This window comes from Cydia fagiglandana, chromosome Z (genome assembly GCF_963556715.1).
Source record: "Cydia fagiglandana chromosome Z, ilCydFagi1.1, whole genome shotgun sequence".
Classification (NCBI taxonomy): domain Eukaryota; kingdom Metazoa; phylum Arthropoda; class Insecta; order Lepidoptera; family Tortricidae; genus Cydia; species Cydia fagiglandana.
The window spans coordinates 8030042-8044159 of record NC_085959.1 but is presented as its reverse complement, the minus strand read 5'-3'; the positions used below and the strand labels follow the sequence as shown (position 1 = coordinate 8044159).

Here is a 14118-nt window from a genome sequence, read left to right as displayed (position 1 = left end):
GCAAAGCGACGAAATCGCGGAGTGAGCCACGCCTGGTAAAGGGTTAAATATATAATATATCAACAGCTTTCTACAATCTATGACCTTAATAATGTATCAAGGGTTACACAATATGTTATAATGCTTTACAAGTTTGGTGGAAATACCTTTAGCAATAAAATTAATATTATAATAGTGTCGGCTACTGACTGAAGCCTCACTCCCAAAAACTGCACGTCAATTTAATATATTGAACATAAACAATAATACCATGTAAGCATATTTCAATATTTAATAATGTATCTTTATAAAGTAGGTAAATACATATTTAAGAAATGGATTATTTTCATATTTTGTATCTTGTAGTTCTCTTTTATATCATACTAGCTGTTGCCCGCGACTTCGTCCGCGTGGAATCTTATATCTTCAACATTTTACATCTTTAGTACCTATAATTTTCATATCAAAGCAATGTTTAAATTAAGTACTTTTTTTTTTACAAGTTGTATGAAGTTTTAAGTCAAGTGGATTTTGATGTTGGTTGCTGAAATTACTTTTTTTGTATTCTCATAATAGGTACCTATGCCCTTATACAAAGATTCAAGTTCCGCATTCCGCACTCACAAAATATCTGATCTCCATACAAACTTTCAACCCCTTTCTCACCACCTTGGGGGATGATTTTCAAAAATGCTTGAATTAGTTTTCATGTTTTTTAATTTAAACCTTTTTTTTGCAAAAAGTTCAAGTTCCTGGCTTAAAATTAAATTTACACACCAAGACGAAATTTCATCCCCTTTTTAACCCCCTTAGGGCTTGAATTTCCAAAAACGTTGCAATTACTTTTTTTGTAATCGGCTAATATGTCTTTCTAAGAAGTTTCAAAGCATTTGTCATGGATTCAAACGTTGAACCCCATTTTAACCCTGCTAGGGGATGAATTTTACAAATCGCTGAAGTCACTTTTATTGTCATCTAATAATATCCCCAAATACAAAGATTCAAATCCCGCGCTCGAAAAAATGTATGATATCCATACAAACTTTCAACCCCGTTTTCACCACCATAGGGGATGAATTTTCAAAAACGCTGATATTAGTTTTCTTGCATTTCAATTTAAAACGTTTTTACAAAGTTTCAAGTTCCTTGCTTAAAATAAAATTTGCACCCGCAGACGAACTTTCATCCCCTTTTTAGCCCCCTTAGGGGTTGAAATTCCAAAAACGTTGCAATTACTTTTTTTTGTAATCGGCTATTATGCCTTTCTAAGAAGTTTCAAAACCATTTGTAATGGATTCAAACTTTCAACCCCTTTTTAACCATGTTAGGGGATGAATTTTACAAAACGCTGAAATTACTTTTATTGTCTTCTAATAATATCCCTAAATACAAAGATTCAAGTCCCACACTCGAAAAAATGTTTGATATCCATACAAACTTTCAACCCCTTTTTCACCACCTTAGGGGATGAATTTTCAAAAACGCTGAAATAACTTTTCTTGGATTTTAATAATATATCTTTTAACGAAGTTTCAAATTCCTAGCTCAAAAGAAAACTTTAACCCCATACAAACTTTCATCCCCTTTTTAACCCTGTTAGGGGATGAATTTTACAAAACGCTGAAATTACTTTTATTGTCTTCTAATAATATCCCCAAATACAAAGATTCAAGTCCCGCGCTCGAAAAAATTTTTGATATCCATACAAACTTTCAACCCCTTTTTCACCACCTTGGGGGATGAATTTTGTAAAACGCTGAAATTAGTTTTCTTGTTTTTGAATTTGATACGTTTTTACAAAGTTTCAAGTTCCTAGCTCAAAATAAAATTTGCACCCGAAGACGAACTTTCATCCCCTTTTTAACCCCCTCAGGGGTTGAATTTCCAAAAACGTTGCAATCACTTTTTTTTCTTATCGGCTATTATGCCTTTCTAAGAAGTTTCAAAGCATTTGTAATGGAGTAAAATTTTCAACCCCTTTTTAACCCTGTTAGGGGATGAATTTTACAAAACGCTGAAATTACTTTTTCTAAAACATGCAATGAAATATTGATGTTATGTTCCTTATAATAGGCTGCGAAGTATAACGTTTCAGGTGCGGCTAGGACAAAAGGTCGTTAATGGAATTTCATACACATCTTGCAGGCCTAGGCCGGCAAAGTCCTCTTTTTTAATTTTCATTTCACAGATATTTGTGACACAGCTTCGTGGCATTCATCCATTAAAAAAAACTAGAGGCAGTATTTGCTTTATGGTTCGTAATGACACTCTGCCACTACGCCTATAAAAAAAAAACAAAAAACAATGTTTGCTATAATTTGCAGTTTTATTTGTATAAAATCAACATGAACTTATAAATAATACATTCTATAATTTTAAATTATAAATTTAACTACACAAATAAAAACATTTAAAATATTTCATCTAAACGTTAGCGGTAAAAAGGTCTACTCAAACACGCGTAGTTATTTTTTTAAAATTGTTACGGAGGTAAAGTTGAAAAATATTCATTCAGTTTTATTGGATTTATGGTGCGTTGTTGATTTTTTGACTTTAATATGAGTTCCGACGAAATAATGAAATTAATATTAATTTAATCGTAGGTGTTGGAATTGGCAGCGTAAGCAGAATTGATTTTAAATAACTAACTTGCTCCCTCTGCCGCCAAGTCAAAGACGAAGTATGTATATGGTTGCTTATGGCAATTTTATTATTGGTGAAACTAAGAAAAATGGCTTACAGTTTATTAGAAACAGTTTTGTGGCATATTTTAAATGAATATAACTACAAATTCGTCAACACTGTGGAAATTATACTTATTTACTCCATGCATAAAGCAACGATGTATGTGAAACATGATATCAACATGAAAGACTATGTAAACCTTTGTGACGAAAACGACAGTCAGACGGATACAAGGCGAAAAAATCAAAGATACATGAAAATATACGGGTAGTAAAAATACACGAATCGTGTAAAACATACGCGTGATAATGACATAGGTACGTGTTGGTTATATTTTGGGTGTAGTTTACTTTTAGTTTTTTCTATAAATAAAACTTGGGTTTCGTGGATTTTTTATTTTATTTATTTCATTGCATGTTTGAGAAAAGCACTATACATACCTCGGCGGGAAATGGGGTTGCCCGCGCTCAGACCTATCCGGCCTCGCTTCGCTCGGCCGTCTATATGTCTTCGGCCGGCAACCCCTTTCGTCCCGGCCTCTGTAGTAATGTACTATTCCTGTCTTCTAATAATATCCCTAAATACAAAGATTCAAGTCCACCACTCGGAAAAATATTTGATATCCATACAAACTTTCAACCCCTTTTTCACCACCTCAGGGGATGAATTTTCAAAAACGCTGAAATTAGTTTTCTTGTATTTTAGTAATAAATCTTTTTACGAAGTTTCAAATTCCTAACTTAAAAGAAAACATTAACCCCATACTAACTTTCATCCCCTTTTTAACCCCCTTAGGGGTTGAATTTCTCAAAATCGCTTCTTATCTCTTGTACACTTTATAAATGCAATATGGTGTGCAAATTTCAACTTTCTGGCTTTTGTAGTTTCGGCTCTGCGTTGATGAATCAGTCAGTCAGTCAGTCAGTCAGTCAGTCAGGACACTTGCATTTATATATATAGATTTGATGGTTATTCATAAAAAATCAATTTTGAATTAAAGATCGTAGTGAAATATATAGTAAAAATGTATACCTAAATTAATTTGGTTATTATATATTTTATATACAATCTTCATTTATGAAATAAGGCCCTCGCTCTTATGTACTATGAATGTAATTATACTATATAGATAACAACTGTCACATGTTCAAAGCTATTAATTGTAAATAAAAACGTATTTCAAAAATATTGTGTTTATTTACTGTACATATCGCCCAGTAGATGGTGCATCATAACTGACTAATCGCGATCACCACACTATTTAGCAAAAAATAATCCTTATGATGAAGCTTTTCGATCGGTATGATAAAGCTACAGGGTAATTTCTTTTTTCGTGTAGCGGGTTCAATTCCCGGTTCAACCATGTAATTATTTAAAAATCTATGAATGCAGTTTAAATTGTTTTTTTAAATTATAATAATGTCTTCTTTAACCCTTTGACCGCCGTTGGCATGTATACAAGACAACGATAGAACGATACACTGGCGCCGCTGTCTTGTATACAAGACACAAATTCAACCGCTCGGTAAATGTGAAAAAACATCAATTGTAGTATATTTTTACACTCGTGTTAATGTTTTAGGTCTTTGATTTTTAAAATAATTGCATTTAAAGCAGATAAATAAATCCATTCTTTTATAATAAGGCAATCAAAAAAATTGCTCCAGTTTTCAACGTTTTTCACGTTCCTCGTCGCCGTTGTCTTGTATACAAGACAGCTAGGGATGGGAATGTTAATTCGATATGAGAATATTAGAGATGCAACGGATAGTTGTTTGGCCGGATACTGGATATTCGGCCTGACCATCGGCCGAATATCCGGTATCCGGCCGCCGAATATCGGCCAGCAGAGCTGCACCTACATTTCGGTTTTTCAGGTGCGCATTCTGCAGTTTTGACCTGTTTCTAAGTGAACGTTCGCGCGGACACATTTCTAGGTTCGAAATGAGTGCGCGTGCAAGTCAGTTGAATCTCTAAATTGTTTTAAAATAATAAACAAGTACGATTATGACCGTGACTGTTTCTTAAATCCAATTTGTTTACTCCAAAATCAAGCAATGGTACTATCCGGTATTCGGCCGGATAGTAGGGCACTATCCGGTATCCGGCCGGATATTAAAATACTGGCCGGATAGGGCGGATACCGGATAGTAACCGAATATCCGGTGCATCTCTAGAGAATATTCAAAATAAATATCAAGTGACCAATCTGGTTTTATGTAAGCATTTGAACACCTGTTAAATGCCAATTGGTGATAACTAGTAACTAGAATACGTTAAACGAGAGAGAGACAGGCATAACTATAGCTGGAGTTCAGGGAACTTGTTCAGCTGTCCATAGTAGAGTCAGACAAATAAATCTGTCCTTGTGGTCTATTTGCAGAACAAATGATTCATTTTGAGATGATAGTGTAGTGGGGAGTGATACCCTGCAGTGACCGCTTCGCACAAGAATGGTACCTACAGGCGGACGCTCGGACTAGTCAGTGTCGCCTAACTATGAGAATGTTATGTATTTGAAATTGACGAAAAATTATTATGGTAGGGAGGGTGTAATACGGGAACTGACAAGCTCTTCTAAGGAACATGTCGAATGTGAAACATGCATTCCCGATCATTTCTGATCCCCACCCTTTTCCAATATTATTGTTCTTCACTCATTGACAATTCAACCCACGTGTCATTTTCCCCAATGCCGTTCCGGTACATTTATATTATCGACACACGATGCGCGGCTCTAACCATACGCTTATAAAGTTTACGTACCGACAAGCGCTTACGCCGTTGACCTAGAGACTATTATTACTTAATCCGCGCGGAAACGGTCCTTGTCGGTCTGCACTGCGGGCAGTCCATGCGCGCCGTTGTCATGTATACAAGACTTCTCGTAGAGCCTAGTGCGGTGATATTACGTCATGAATCGATATTGTTTAGTGGTTGTTTTTAATGATAAAGACCTTTATTTTTAACATTGTCGTGTGTAAAAAATATGTTAATTTTTGGCATTCTCGAAATAAATTAAAGTTGGTTAAGAACAAAGCCAAATTGAGAAGATTTTTACCATAAATTGTAAATATCGATATCACATTTTGCAATCCCTAAACTTTTTATTAGTTGTTTACTTAGAATTTACTCTGGCGTGTGAGTGAGCGTCTTTGCGGACTAGGTCCGGCGGCCAAAAGGTTGTAAATTGTTCAATCTACGGTACTTTCCCGATGTCCCATAGTCTTGGGACGCCCTGTATATAGGGCGTAACTTATCTTCCTTGATAATACCTAGGTTTAAAACAGTTGTGTTGGCCCCTCGTTCCGTAAATCGTTATTTTGCCATTAATTTGCATTAGAATCGCAAACCAAGCACAAGTCGTATAAACTTAAATGCATTAGGTACTTATCCAAAATTCGTATTCGTCCTATTTTAAGATATGTACTAAACTGGAATAGGGTAATTGCGTCAGTTTACCGTCCGGTGTCAGTTTTCGTCCACATGACAGATCAGTAAATAATCCATTTCATTTATAATTTGCACCTTGCGAAATATAATTTTTATGTAGATAGATAAATTGTTTAGATATTATCACATTCAGCGCCAAGAATCCGACTGTCGGGTACACTCTGGTCGTAGCGACTACGCGCTCCATACGGCGAAATCGTGGCTACGCGCCACGAGCGTATTGCAATAAGTCCAAATTTATGCAGCAATGAAGGTTTATATTCAAATTTCGTCAAGTGGACGAAAACTAGAGCCGGACAAAAACTAGCGCAATGACCCTACAGGTTGTTAAATAATAAATGTACTAGTAACAATTACTCAATAGCCCAGTTAGCTATTGTAACAATCAGGAAATAGATAACCTGAAGAACTAACTGGTTGGCGAACAAAACAAACCCATTTGTCGTTTAACTTTGCAACTGACGTTGGCTTCACAACATTACAGTCGTTAGGGTGATTCTTACTTACATTTTAATACATAATTAGATACTAAACTGTGTCAATCTCGGAGTAATTAACAATGGAGCCGCCATTAACAGGCGTTCCCCTCTGTCGAAAATAGGCGGCCAATGGTCAACCATATGTATGGACTGACGTTTATCTGACATGACGTACCTATACATTTGATGTGCCCCTCCCCCGCAAAAAACGGCAGACTATTTTGTACCGAAAATTTTAGACATGGCGTCTCCGTTACTCCGAGGTGTCAATAGCCATAACAGGGGTACGAAAATCCTGACTTCGGGCAAACTTCGGCTCCGTTCAGCTCAGCATTGCTCCGAGCAATTATTAGGGTTGACACAACTTGACGTACGCACGACCACAGATAAGATAATGGCTTGAATTTTAACAACCCTAAATAGCCGAAAGGGATAGTGTCATACATTAGAAAGGGACAGCATGATTCTATCCTGAACCGCTGTCAAACTTCGGTTTTGTAGGAAGTTTCCTTTCTGTACTACGGTACTATTATTACCTATACTTATTCTGTGGCCATAGAATAAAATGGGAACTACGTTTGTATGGATTTTCGTCCCCATTCTGCATTCGTCTTAAGGCTCCTCTACACGATGGGCCAGCGCCAGCCTTTCCAAGGGACGCATTTATGCGTTAGAGGAAGCAGTGATATTGCTATCTCATTTTACCGCATGGCTGCGTCCGCATGGCTGCGGCCGGCGTTGGCCCATCGTGTAGAGGAGCTATAACCGTTGGATTAGTTAGTCTGTATACAGGGGAGAAGGCGGCGTAGCGTGAACTGATCTAGCCGTGGACGAAGTCTGCGGGGCCCTTTTCTTTTAATATGTATTCTGAAGGTAAATAAATTAGGTTGGCACCCGTGGGGTCCTTCTGCCCATGAATGCGCGCGGCGGCGGCAGCGGCGAGCGGCGGCGGCCACAACTGATAACGCCAAAGACAGTCACGCAACGCCATATGTCGAGTGCGACTTCACCGCTCCTCTACACGATGGGCCAGCGCCGGCCACCCTAAGGGACGCAGCCATGCGGTAGAATGAGATAGCAATATCACGCTCCCTCGAACGCATAAATGCGTCCCTTGGAGTGGCCGGCGCTAGCCCATCGTGTAGAGGAGGCATATCATATGGAACACAGGAAGCATTTCTCTCCTAGATAAGATTAGAAAACTAGGTTTCAATACTTTCAATCAAGACGTGTACGTGAAGTCAGTCGATGATTTTAATCTGCATAGGTTTAAGCTGTATTAATTCGTATAATTAAAGCGTCCATAAGATTTACAGTCTATTTGTCAAGGACTGCATGTTTACTCAAACCCAAATCAATATTAACTTATGGAAATCACGATATTCATAAAGATTAGGTTAGCGAATACATAGGGCGCTCGGAGTCACCCGGCGGGCCGGTCCGGGCCGTGCCAGGCGCCCGGCGCGGCACGCGACACGGCCCCAGCATTACTCCCAACATTAATAAACTGTTCTAATTTGCCTTTACTTTCTCCTTCTTTTAATAAACCTTTAAAAATGTCTCCGTCCTATGTACCAGTTGTTTTTTGCCTCCGTCTGACATCGGCTGACATTTTTTCGTCGTGGTTCTTTTTGTTAATTAGTGGATAATGGTTTCGAGATGTAGATAGGGGCTGTAAATAGGGACAGTTTAAAGTTTTAAACGATGGCTGGCACGGAGGCTAAGTCTAGCCAGATTACTGAGGAGGAGATAGCGAGGGTAAGTAGGTATCTACTTACTAAAGAGGGTAAATGTGTAGGTATGCGGTGTTGCCGTGTGGGCGCGCTATTTACGACGCGTCGTGTTCTATCAGACGGCTCATTATATACGACTTTTGGCGCGTGCTGGACTGAAAACGTGACTGCTGGCAATAATATAAATATGCATAAACATGAGTGCCTTGTTAGGTATGTGTTTGGTTCTATTTTGGGATATTCTTGTTCTAGTATGTTTGGAGAGTTATGTAGCATAATATCTAAAATCAAATATGCTAAGTACTAAATTCCTAAAGACAGCTTAGAACATAAAAATCAAAATGTCTAATGTACAAAGTTCCTAAACATGCATGTTAATTAACCTATTTTTAAATGTCTAAAGGGCAATAATGTTAGTGCACGAAAATACTAACGACCTTTTTTCCTACGTCCAGTTGGCCTAAGTTTAATATGTATAAATTGCGAAATTTCTTTTCTACTAACACAACAAGGTAACAAGCTCGAGTTCTGATGATGGGATCCATAAGGAATTCGATTTCGACTGGGACTGGGGCTGACCCAGACTCGGGCCTGGACTCGGACCCGGATTTGGACTTGGACTCGGTCCCGGACTTGGACCCGGACTTGGACTCGAACCTGGACCTAGACTCAAACCTGGAGTCGGACTTGGACCTGGACCCGGATCTGGCCATGGACCTGGATTTGAACCAGGACCTGGACCTGGTCCTGGACCCGGACCCGGACTCGGACCAGGACCTTGACCCGGTTCGGTTGAGAAGTCGGTTTTTTTCTATTAAAGATTTAATTTATTTGTTGTTGGTTACAAAGGTACTATGTACCTAATATAAAAATCTTAAGAACGTTTCGATAGTTACCGTCAAACTTGATTTCTCGGTTATAAGTTGTCAAGATTCCCGTATTAAGGTACCTATTTTGTATTAAAATAAAATAATTGATAACTTTTAATTAGCGGAGTAAATCGACGTCTATTTAAATAAAATAAATATTAACTATTATAGCTTCAATTAGGTAATTAGCTTAATAACGACTGTCACTTGTCAGGGGCGGAGGCGTCGTCGACAGTAAGCTAGGGTTTGAGATGAGGTGATATATATAAATAAATAAAAAATAAAATAAAAATAAAAATCATTTATTTCGGACCACAAAAATCCATAACAAAAAGGTTAGTCGAACGTGTACATGCAGGAACTTGTTTAAGACTATGTTAGTACTTACTCAAACTTATTAGGTATCTAACTACTACATTTCATAAGGAGCTAAGGAACGGTGCAAGTTCGACCAGTGCTGCATATAGCGACTATCGGGCCTACCCGCTATCACACTCAGGATACTGTTGCTACTGTCAAGCACTCTGCGACGCGTCGCGGCGGCACGCTTTCTTATTGTAGCAGAGAAACTGTCTACCTGTGCGTCCGCGAACATGCCTGACGCGCTGCAGAAGCGTGGCAGACGCAACAGCACCCTGAAGGCGTTGTTGAACTGAACCCGTAGGGCGCTGATCGATCTTTGCGAGTAATTAGCCCATAAGCTGCAGCTATAAAGAGAGGTACAGTAGGCTCTAAAGAGTGTAATTTTGACCTGAGCTGTACAGCCTCTGAACCTATGTGCTATCATATTCGCTCTTATCGCCAGCGCCCTACGTTCCCTATCTATATCTGCGTCGTCACGCAAATTTTCATTGACTAAGTGGCCTAAATACTTTACACATGTCACTCGTTTAAGGGGTGTGCCATTTAGATATAGCGGTGGTACAACAGATGGACTTTTGGTCCCAGACTTAAAAACCATAAGTTCACTTTTAATAGCATTATATCTCAGGCCATGTTTACATGCATATTTCTCACATAGTTTTAACAATATTTCAAGCCCTCCTGGTGAGGGACTCAACAGCACCATGTCGTCTGCATAGCTAATATTATTCATACATACACCGCTAATATGACAGCCGACATGAATGCTGCTGAGTTCCTCGATGAGAGCATTTATGTACAGGTTGAAGAGCTTAGGAGACGTTCTCCCACCCTGTCTCACTCCGCACTCCAACCTGTATTCCTCTGACATGTCTTTTCCCCATCTGACAACATTAACTTGACACAAGTACCAACTCCTAAGTATATGCACAATATCCATAGGGACCCCCGCCTCTTCTAACTTGGCCCACAAGAGCTCATAGTTAACCAGATCGAACGCCTTGGAGAGATCCAGGAAACATGCATATATAGGAGTCTTCCTGAGTGTATAGTATTCGTCGGTGTGCTTGAGGCTCAGTATCGCGCTCTCGGTAGATAGTTTGGGCCGAAACCCAAACTGCGCATCACTGATTTGTATATATCTATCAAGCTGAGCATCAAGCACCGCGTCAAACACTTTAGCCACCACAGTCGCTAGAGAAATTGGTCTATAATTGGCCAGCTTCGCTATGTCACCTGTCTTATTTTTTACAATAGGAACAACCACAGTGCGAATCATATCGGGTGGTAGGTAAGCATGGCTGATACAAAGTGAGAAGAACATGGCAAGAACCCTGGGCAGATGTGGCCCGGCATGTTGCAGATGCTCGATGCTTAGCCCATCATGCCCAGGGGACTTGCCCCTCTTCATATTTTTAATTGCTTTATTTACTTGATTTGCTGTAATTTTAGTAGTACACACAGACCCAGCTGACCCTACCACCTCCCTTCGGGGTTCTGCACTAAGGGGTGACTTGACAGAAAAATAATTCATAAACAAGTTGGCTATTTTTACAGGATTGGTCTCATTTTCAATACTCACAGAGAGCCCCGGCCTGTAATTTAATCTGTTAGTACTCTTCCAAAAATTTCGAAAATCATTTTTACCATGATAAGAAGCCAACCGGTCCAATTTAATTTGGTCCTGATGTTGCTGGCACCATTTTAATCTGGCTTTAAAAACTTTGCGACTTACACACATGGAATCATATAATTGACCAGAACGGGGCTTACCGCTAGCCACCCAGATCTGAAATCTAAACCTGGCCTCTCTGTGAGCCTCACCCACATGTTTATTCCAACCCATTATATGTTTATTCTTCCTATTCTGCAAGTCATTTTTACATAATACTGAGGCCGAACTAAGGGCACAAATAATATCACTATACAACTTATTAATAACTTCCCTATGCAAGTTGTCACTACTGACATTACAACAGCTATCTGCACATTCACTGAGCTGTGTAGGAAAGTCAATAACTTTTAGCAAATCATTGCATTTACATTCATATTTGATAATATCACTAGGTTGTTTGTCACCCCAGAAAACTTTTGACCTATCAACATTACAATTATATATTTTTGAATGAGTTACATCCAAGTTACATTCAATGACTAGTGGGAAATGGTCAGACCAATAAACATTATACATTACATATATTTTAGAAATAGTAGACCAGGCCGCCTGAGTCACCACACAGTGGTCCAGCCAGCGCTCACATCCATGACTGTCACTCACATATGTATAGGTACCAGAGTCGAGCCCAAGCATTTCTTGGTCTGCACAGATCCACTGACTGTCCCCACAAAAATTCATAAGTTCATTGTGAAAGGGTTCATTAGGGTGGGCATTGAAATCCCCTAATAGATAAGCAGCGTCTACCTCACTGTCCTCGATAATAGCATGTAAAGTACTCACACACTCCACAAAGATTGGTAAGTTTTCAGCAGAATCGGTTGGCATATACACACTGAATATCACAACACGTTTAGAACCTACATTAATTTGAATACCACAAATCCTATTATTGTTACACTCCACTACACTCGCCGAGGGAAACAGACTCTTTCTCCATAGCAACGCGACGCCGCCGTGAGGTCTTCCTCTGAGTATCCCAGCCGAGGTGTCAACGGCAGACGTAGCTGTATAGGCGAAGTCCTCATGTATGGTGGAAAGAAACGGTATGTCATTTGGGAGCAGCCACGTCTCCTGGATTCCGATGATATCCGCAAATGCACATAATCCACGTATGTTATCTACCGACCTTTTTGCGCTCTTGCAATTAAAACTTATAAATGTACACGTTCTACTATTTCCCATAAATATTACGTCACAGTGTTCTCTCCCTCAGAGTTGCCTCTGTTTGTATTTCTGTGCTTGAAATGCACAAAGCGACGAAATATAATGCCTTCAGGCCAAGTCTTGGCATCGAGGAATATTCTCATTTTATCGCTCGGCACGTATAGTTTGTAGGCATTGTGATTCTTTTGTTTATCTAGCATGTTAATCTTCAGTAATTTGACTGTAGTATTTGTTTTCACTCTAATGTGTTCAACGATATCATCCTCCAACGTGTCCTTGTGAACATTAGATATAAACAACGGTATCGTCAGCTCAGCTGCTTTGAATTTCCCTTGCTGCATGGCGTCTGCTCTGCCCCGCTGTCCCACGAAGCGGTTTTGTTTCTTCCTTTGTTTTGCCACTCGTTTACGTGATTGCGCCTGTTCCCAGACGCCGTCTTTCACCATCTCTGCCATAGTTGGTCTACGCTCGATCTCACTCTGTACCGATTCTACTAGTTGCGAATTTAAAATATTTATAGTATTTACGTTATCTTGACTAACTTTGCAGGCCAGGTTGTAGTTTTGGCCACTCGTCGCCATCTTGCTGTCATCGCAACTCTCAGTTTTCGGTGTCTCACTCACACGCTCAGGTTTAGAAAGAGACGGGGCCGGGGTCGCATTCTGTACACCGTCCGAGCGATCGGTCGACTGTTTAGAAACGTCAGGTGTCGTAGAAAGAGACCGCACCTCGGGATTCACTGCGTTAGAGTGGGAGCTCGTTAATACTTCACTGTGTTGTACGTGCGGGGGAGAGAGAGATAGTGCGATGTTTTCCCCGCTGGTTAAGTGAGACGGGTTGTCATCCGTTATTCGTGATCGGTCGATTTCGAAATGCGAGAACCCCATCGGACCGCTATCTAAGTATGCACCTCTCCTACAGTTGACGTTTAAATTTGAAATTGACTGATTAACGTTTGAAAACGGCGTCGTCATCCTGCGAACATGATTTTTCGTTTGGCCAATTTCGTTCTTCACTTCGTCTAACTGATCATGCGTGACATAATTTAGTTTGATGATCTTTAAATCAGATTTTAGTTGGTTGATGTCCCTCAGCAAACACGTAACGTCAACTGAATCAAACGTTACCGGAGGCAGCCGGTGAAGGTCACGAGCCACAAAGACCGGTATTTTTTCTGTTTCTGTACATTTGAGAAGCGCAATAATATCCTCCATATCGCGTTGTTCTTTATTTTGACCTCTTCTGTTGATTTTGTTTACACTCGTATCCGTAGCCGCAAACAATAGACCTTTCGATTTAGTTATGTCTTCTGTGGAGAACGAAGACACACAAATCCTGTACAAACTGTCCTCATCCATCACACACAGCTTGTTTTGTACAAACGCTAGCAACTCGTTGACTACTATATTACAACTATTGCACTTTAACATCGACGTCATGACTGCGAGATAGCGCACGCGCACACGACCGCTCCACGCGCTTGCGTCAGCGAAACTGTATATACTCATTATTTACTCGTAGAGTATCGATTAAGTATACTTATGTATAAACTAAAAGTCTTTAACCATACTATAGCGAAAATTAGTGATACTACATGCATAATATATTACTTAGAAATAAAATTGATCTATAATATAATTGAAAGTCAATTATCGTATCCATGCATGTTTGTCGAAGCAAAAATTAAACATTGTAAAATGTAAATACTTTATCTA

The 14118-nt window shown here is 39.5% G+C and overlaps 2 protein-coding genes across 2 annotated transcripts; both read right to left on the bottom strand.

Annotated features, from left to right (window-relative positions):
• Positions 1–9484: 9484 nt before the first annotated feature.
• Positions 9485–12431, bottom strand: LOC134678617 (uncharacterized). Its single transcript, XM_063537247.1, has one exon. It carries the CDS (start codon positions 12419–12421, stop codon positions 9611–9613), a length of 2811 nt encoding a protein of 936 aa, XP_063393317.1. The 5' UTR covers positions 12422–12431; the 3' UTR covers positions 9485–9610.
• LOC134678618 (uncharacterized) lies at positions 9485–13863 on the bottom strand. Its single transcript, XM_063537248.1, has one exon. It carries the CDS (start codon positions 13840–13842, stop codon positions 12427–12429), a length of 1416 nt encoding a protein of 471 aa, XP_063393318.1. The 5' UTR covers positions 13843–13863; the 3' UTR covers positions 9485–12426.
• Positions 13864–14118: the final 255 nt, after the last annotated feature.

Coding starts and splice junctions, on each gene's coding strand:
- LOC134678617 (XM_063537247.1), bottom strand. CDS start 12,421: ATGGGAAATAGTAGAACGTGTACATTTATAAGTTTTAATTGCAAGAGC.
- LOC134678618 (XM_063537248.1), bottom strand. CDS start 13,842: ATGACGTCGATGTTAAAGTGCAATAGTTGTAATATAGTAGTCAACGAG.